The 7,636-nt window shown below is 32.4% G+C and overlaps 1 protein-coding gene across 1 annotated transcript; it reads left to right on the plus strand.

Annotated features, from left to right (window-relative positions):
• Positions 1-859: 859 nt before the first annotated feature.
• Positions 860-4,926, plus strand: LOC121980109 (WPP domain-associated protein-like). Its single transcript, XM_042532076.1, has 4 exons — positions 860-1,980; positions 2,130-2,256; positions 4,435-4,536; positions 4,876-4,926. The coding sequence occupies exons 1-4, from the start codon at positions 860-862 to the stop codon at positions 4,924-4,926; spliced, it is 1,401 nt and encodes a 466-aa protein (XP_042388010.1).
• Positions 4,927-7,636: the final 2,710 nt, after the last annotated feature.

Below are 7,636 nucleotides of genomic sequence, written 5' to 3' on the forward strand. Positions count from 1 at the left end.
GGCGCGCAGAAGCAGCGGGCAGCCCAAATTCCGGCACTCATCTTAATTGGGTCGTTGGGATATGAAAACATGGATTCAATGCCTTGCCTATATCATGGCCCCATCGTATATATTCAAAGAGGGATTTAGAAAATGTCCAAATCTCTAATCTCTATATCTCAAATAATTAAGATATTAAATTATTTTTGTATTTTCTTAATCTTTTTTTACTCTTGTAATTAACTATTTTTCATTTTGGCATAAGGTTTCAAATTTAAAAAATTAAAAATATGAATAGGTTTAGGGGACCATCAAGAGTGAAACATACATGCAAGTGAATCTGAGCTCTTTGAGACCGTAAATGATCTAAAAGGTTTATTTTTTTTTTTAAAATGAATAGATTTAGGGAACATTAATTAGGATTATTAAGAGTGCAACAATATAGTTAATTTGGCATAAATTTATTTATTTTTATTGATGAAAGTATTTTTTTTTTTGATAAAATAACTAAGTTTTTATTTTTATTGTTGGGGTTTCCAATTACCAGTCAATCAACTGTTGACCTTGACTTTGACCAACTCTATGGTTGAGTTTGCTTATTTGCACTTGAAATTCGAATTCTTTATGATCACACAAAACAACTTTATGCTCATCTCTATAATTCCTTAATTTATGGGCAATCACACATAAATGGAGACTTATGTGCAAGCTCTCTCCTTAGTTTAGGTGGACAATATTCACATGTTTCTTGATCCATCCGCCTCATCCTCTCTATCACCAAAACAATTTACTTTGATAATTGAAACTTGTCAATTAATCTGTTTATGAGTTCCAAATTTCAATTTGTAGTTTCCAAACGTTTGTCCAAAAGTTTTCAAGTATGAATGCATTCTTCAATGGCCTTGATGGCCGACTCAGGCTGTCAGGAATGGTGGCAGACTCGATCATGATGGGGATAGTGAACTCTGCCATGGAGGACGCTTATAAGAGGAGTTGTACAAAGGAAGGAGACATCGCAAGGTTGATCCATAAATCACGATTTTGTGAATTGGCCATTATGCAACTCGAATGGTGCTTAAAGTATGTCCAAGATGAGATGAACAATGAATCAGCCGACCACATCGACGACCGCGAGAAGCTATTGTGTGATCTATTGGAGACAAGGAACCGCATCCATTATAGGCTCGAAGAGACCAAGATTGCGATAGATGACAAGGACATAGAAATTGCAAGGAGGAAGGAGAGTGAGATGAAGCTTCGATTGACTTTGGATTTAAAGGGAGAAGAAGTGAAATCACTCCATAATACACTTGGGCTTAATGAAAGAGTGAGGAATGACAATGCAAATGCAAGCAAAATTTACGGTCATGTCTTCGATGAATTAGAATGTTATGTGGACAAACAATTGCTGAAAATTAGGAACAAATTGGAGTTTGGCAAGCAAATTTTGTCAGACCAGATGTATAATATGACTACTGATCATACTGATCAGAATAAACATAATGAAGGTTTCAAGCCACTGCATGAGCTTCATGACATAGCACAACTAATGTTGGATTTTGATGAGATGGTCACTACCATTGACGCCGTTAATGAAGAAGTCCGATCATCATTCGAGACAATTGCAAGCTCAATATCTCAGTTCAAAATGACCACAGAAGAACAATGTTGGTCTTGGAATATGGAGAGAGATGTAACTAATCTCATGATTGGAAGATTTATAGGAGATATCCAATCTAAATATATTTTCAAATCTCATGAAGAAATGGAAACCAATTTAGTCTCTCAGGAGAAAATGGATAACTCTCCCGAGTCATATGAAAAGAGTGTAAAACTAGAGGAAGATAAGGATGACATGGAAATTAAAGCTAAGAGATGTGAAAGGGCTTGTGTTGAACAAAATGATTTAGAGTGCATGATAAACCCTATAGGAAGCTTGTCAGAGATGGTTGTTAATTTTGGTCTCCAAACATGTGAAAAGATAAGCACAAACATTACCAGGTACCTCTCCAGATTGAGCATTTAGGTCTTTTATAATTACCAACATATATTTTTTTTTTCTGATGTATAATTAAGTGAAAATGTTGGTAGGTCTAGAACATTCAATTTTGAATTTGAAATTGATAAAAATTCTGTTAAAATGTATGCAGATTGGATGATCTTAAACAACTACTAAATCCCATATCTGAGCATGTAAATCGGATCAAGAAAAATGAATTACTCTATCACAAGGCTTTCACTAGAAGATGTTTGAATCTTCAAATTGCTGAAGAAGAGGTTAGAACAATTTCAATTTCTTGTTTATTTGTTTATGGCATACTATTCATTTCGTGCAAAAATTACTTCAATATTATTTTACTTTTAAATTATTATTGAAGAGTTTGGCATTTTGTACTAGCACATTTTGAGATACTCTAGCAAATCTAATTTCACATTATGTATTTATGAAGGTTTATCTGAATTGATAAGTGTGTTAATGCTAATTTAGATTTGAGGATTTTAGTTTTATATATATTATTAGAAAGAAGAATTATAATAACTATATAATACTCAGATTTTATGAATTTCAAAGCCAAAACTTTGATTTTGATTCTTAGGACATCTCCAATCATTAAAACTCTAAATGAGTTTTTTTTATGATTCCAATATGCTACATCAACATTATTAAAATTCCCCAATGGTTAAAGCTCTAAGGGCATCTCCAATGCAAGGTTTATGAGAGGTTTATCAAATTTAAAAAGCTGAATAAAAAGTCTTGAATCATTGTAGAGGTGAGGTTTGAGGTTTGCGATTTGCAGTTTGCGGTTTGAGATTTGAGGTTTGTAGTTTAAGGGCATCTCCAATGGTTAGAGTTCTACAAAAATTTTTTTTATGATCCCAATATGCCACATTAATATTCTAAAAATCTATTGAAACATCTCCAATAGTTAGAGTTCTAAATGATTTTTGTGTGGTCTAATTAATAACATGTAATTGTATGGCTATATGCATATTATATTAATTTCAAAAAAAAAATAGCTTTAAAATTTCACTACTGCTCTTGAAACATAAAGTTCAAACCTTGCACCCACAATGGTTGTAACTTTTTTGTTCAGTTTTTTTATTTTACAAACTTCTTTAAAATTTTGCATTAGAGATGCCTTAAGAACATTAGTGGAAATTCAAACCTACTTTTTTTTTGTCTCTAAATTGATGCAATATGCATGAAACCATGCAACCCATGCTATGAATTGGATCACAAAAAAACTTATTTATAGCTCTAACAATTGGAGATGTTTCAATAAATATTGTTGATGTGACATATTGGGATCATAAAAAAAACTCATTTAGAGCTCTAACCATTGAAGATGCCCTAAATAAGCTTTTTTTATGATCTAATTCATAATATGTAGTTGCATGGCTCCATGTTCTAACCATTGATTTGAGTTTTTGCTACTGCTCTTAAACTATAAATCTCAAACCTCACATCTACAATGGTTCAAGTTTTTTTATTCAGTGTTTTTTTTTAAATTTTTTTAGAAACCTCTCACAAATCTTGCATTCGAGATGCCCTTAGAGTTCTTACCAACTACTCTAGTTGTCATTCTTTATTTTAAATTTATAGTTGATCCTAATCTTAGATGAATTGTAACATATTGAGAGAAATATTTGCTTAAGTTAATTACATATGAAAAATCACAGCATTATACAAAACAAATAAACATATTATGGCACCTCTTAATTTAGTCACATATGATGAGCTAAAAAATGGTAGAGGTATAGTTACAAACCTTGGTAACCTAACATATTCATATTGAAGCTAACCAAAACTAAATCAAACATTATTTTTTAACAAAATAGACATCAATTATATGTACTTAATTAATATTGTGGTATAATATTTAGGGAAAATGCTCTAAAAAGGCTCCTATTTTTTTTTTTTTAGTTTTATCCGGAAATCTCATTTAATTGAACTATTTGTTTTCCTAAAACCCCTTCACTCAATTAAATTTTGGCTAAAACTTGATTGAGTGTCAAAATAAAAGAATAAAAGGTAATGAATCTTTTGTTTATTTAAGATATATGATATGGTTTTTAAAATAATATATAATATATAATATATTTTAACACCCAACTATGTTTTAGCTACTTTTTGTGTTTGGTGGAGGTTACAGCCATCCAAACATTTTTTGATACTGGATGTTAATCAATTTTTAATATATATATATATATACACACACACATTTAGTATCTTTTGTTAAGACCATTTGTTGAGCATTTGCACATTATATATTTATATTTTGACATTAATTGAACAATATTTTAACTAAATTTTAATTAAGTGTGAAAACATATTATATAATATTTTTAAAAATACTTCATGACTCCTAAATAACTAAATTTTACCCATCAATTTTTTCTTTGTCTTCAATGTTAGCTCTTTGAAAGATCTCCTTTGTTTTGATGCATGATCAGGTGGATTTGCTAGGAGATCAAGTGGACCAACTTCATGGAGTGCTCTCAAAGGTTTATATAGCATTAGATAGCTATTCATTGGTTTTCCAACATTATCCTGAGGTAACTACTTCAATTGATAATTTTGTAAGGAAATGGATGTTTTTGGCATATATTTAGAATTTCTTAATATTTATATTTTAAGAAAAACTTGTAATCACAACACTAGAAAGCACAATAATGCAAATCATATTTTTCTTGCAAAACTTTATAATTTAATCTCAAATAAAATTAATTAGTCACTTAACATTAACAATATAAAGTATGAATTTTCATCAAATATTTAGGAGTTTGAAAAATATTACATTACAACCTATTAATTGCAAAATGTGTTCATTTTTTTTTTAGAAGATTGTATGAATTCATTCCATTTTGACATCTAAAGCCCATTTTTCTTTGTAGATAATTGAAGTGATAAGATTGATACAAAGAGAAATTAGAGAAGAAGTGTGATGAAAGAGAGATAATAACACCTTTGGTTGGAAGGTTTTTAGTAAGCCTAGCTAAGCCAAAGAGCTTCAAATCCCAAGTTTTGGATGGAAGCTATATGGATTCAACTCCACTATACCAAACCATTAGTGATAGTATAACAACAATTTTGAATGTTAATAATAACAAACAATCCAATAGCTTTGATATACACTCAAAGTTTATTTATTTATATGTTTAAAATAAGTCTCCATAATATCTATTCAATTTGTTTTATTATTGACATTCAAATGTTGTGCTTGATAATTTCTTTATGGAAAAAAATGTTAGGACATGTAGAGAGCTAGAGAGGAAGGGGGGATGTGAATAGCTTTGATCACTTATTGAACTTGATTTGCAGCGGAAAACTTGAAGCAACGCTAAGACCTCTTATTTTATTTGGTATCTACCTCCTTGAGGTGACTAATCCAATGATCCATTCCTTAGTCTCATAGATGCACTATGAAAACCTCCTTCCTGAAGGTAAAGAAGACTCATACAAGCTCAAGTACCAAAATACAAAACGAGAACACGAGAATACAACAAGAACAAGGAAATAAATACAAATACAATTAACACCTTGCTCTTAATCTCTTGTTGTTTGGAAATGTCTCGTGTTGACTCGAATATGCAACAACACTTCGCTCTAGAATCACTAAGAATTGGCAGCTCAAACACTTCGCAAAATCCTTTTCTAGGATTTCTCTCAACTTGAAAAATGCCTCCTAATCAACTCTTAATCGATTAGACTTTTCTCTAATCGACTACCACGTTATCTAATCGTTCAAAACCTACAGAGCGTCTCTTTTTATTCATCTAATTGATTGGTAAGTCATACTAATTGATTCGACAACTTCTAATCGATTGAGCCAATCGATTTTGAAGCTTCTATTCTCACGAGAAAATACTCCTAATCGATTAGCCTAATCAATTAACCCATGTTGAATTGATTAGCCCAATCGATTCAACAATCTTCTATTTACTCGTGAAAATCTCCCTAATAGATTATCTTAATTGATTGGCATGTTGAATCAATTAGCCAATCAATTTCAATACTTTCATGCTCTCACGAAAACACTATCTAATCGATTGACCTTAGGGTAATTGATTATTTAATCGATTCAGAACCTTGTTGTGCTTTGCGAAGACCTTCCAATCGATTGTCCTAATCAATTGGCTTAGGGCCAATCAATTGTCCTAATTGATTGCCCAACCCTATACACCCGGAATCAGAATTTAGGGTTCCTTTATCAAAATTTAGTTAACTGTGACTCATTGAGACTTCTCATTGCTAGCATCAGGTTAATCTTGACTTCTCAGGACTTTTTTTTACCAAGTGTCCGGTCCTCCTTGACCCACTTAGACTTTTCCTTGACAACTTTCTATTAGACTTTCAATCACCAAGTGCTCGGTCAACCTTTGACCCACTTGGATTTTTCCACTGCCTAGCCACAGTAGGACTTCCACTGCCTAGTTCTCAACTAGGTCTTCACTGCCTAACTTCGTTAGGACTTCTACTACCTAGCTTCACTTTGTTAGGACATGTATGAGCTAGAGGGGGGTGAATAGCTCACTTCGCTTCTTTGAACTTGATTTACAGTAGAAAACTTAAAGCAAAGCTAACACCTCGATTTACTTGGTTTCCACCTCTTTGAGGTGGCTAATCCAAGGGTCTACACCAGTACAATCTCATCCACTATGAAATCCCTCATTCTCGAAAATTTTTTGAAGGTGGAGAAACCTTGTACAATAGTCTTACAATACAATACAAGACTGAGATGGAGCAATAAGAGATTACTATGATTTCTTGAGTAGATGTTGGCTTCTTCTTTAAATCTTGCACTAAAGATGGAGGTTGAGCTCAAGCACTTCTCAGCATTTAGATAGCAAGAAAACCTTGGCTTGGAATGAGAGCTATGTTATTTCAAATGTTCTCCTTTTCTTTTATATGAATACTTGAGTCAAAACCTTTATTTTAGACATCAGTCGACTGTTACATAACATCAGTCGACTGATATGGTCTTTTGACAACTGTACATGCTGTTGAACATCCACTACATCCATTGATGCATCTGAAATTCTATCTGGTTTGTCTAAATTTAAAATATTAATTGACTGATATCCCACATCAATATATTGATATCCATTAGTCGAATGGAGCACGTGAGTCCCACTCACTTTTGTGCACTCTAATTTGTTATCAGTTGCCTGATGTCCCACATCAATCGACGATGACCATCAGTTGATTGGAGCACGCAGGTTTCATTTGTTTTTGTGCTCTTTAATTCGACGTTAGTCTACTGATGTCCCATATCAGTCGACTGATCTTATCAGTCAAATAGAATAAGCAAATTTGACTCACTTCTATTCAGTTTCTAAGGTCATTAGTCGATTGGTCAAAACCATCACTCGACTAATTCCATCAGTTGAGTCTAGCAGCTAAATCGACTTGCTCCTGTTTGATTGCTAAAACTATCAGTTGACTGATCAATTCTATTAGTCGACGAATACCTAATTTTGACAAACATAGATCTCTAAACGAATTTTTTTTACAACAAAAATTATCTCATTATGATATCCGAGTCAAAAATTATAACCTTCGAAAGTTTGCTATATCGAAACTTTCTCGTTGCATGTCAACTTCATATTGGACTTCCGACTGGCAAGTATCTGTTAACTGTAGCCCACTTGGACT

This window comes from Zingiber officinale, chromosome 5A (assembly GCF_018446385.1).
Source record: "Zingiber officinale cultivar Zhangliang chromosome 5A, Zo_v1.1, whole genome shotgun sequence".
NCBI classification, from domain to species: domain Eukaryota; kingdom Viridiplantae; phylum Streptophyta; class Magnoliopsida; order Zingiberales; family Zingiberaceae; genus Zingiber; species Zingiber officinale.

Excerpts from the sequence above, each read along its gene's own strand:
- LOC121980109 (XM_042532076.1), top strand. The coding sequence starts at position 860 with ATGAATGCATTCTTCAATGGCCTTGATGGCCGACTCAGGCTGTCAGGA. Across the intron at positions 1,981-2,129 it reads ATAAGCACAAACATTACCAG|ATTGGATGATCTTAAACAAC; the intron begins GTACCTCTCCAG and ends AAATGTATGCAG. Across the intron at positions 4,537-4,875 it reads TTTTCCAACATTATCCTGAG|ATAATTGAAGTGATAAGATT; the intron begins GTAACTACTTCA and ends TTTTCTTTGTAG.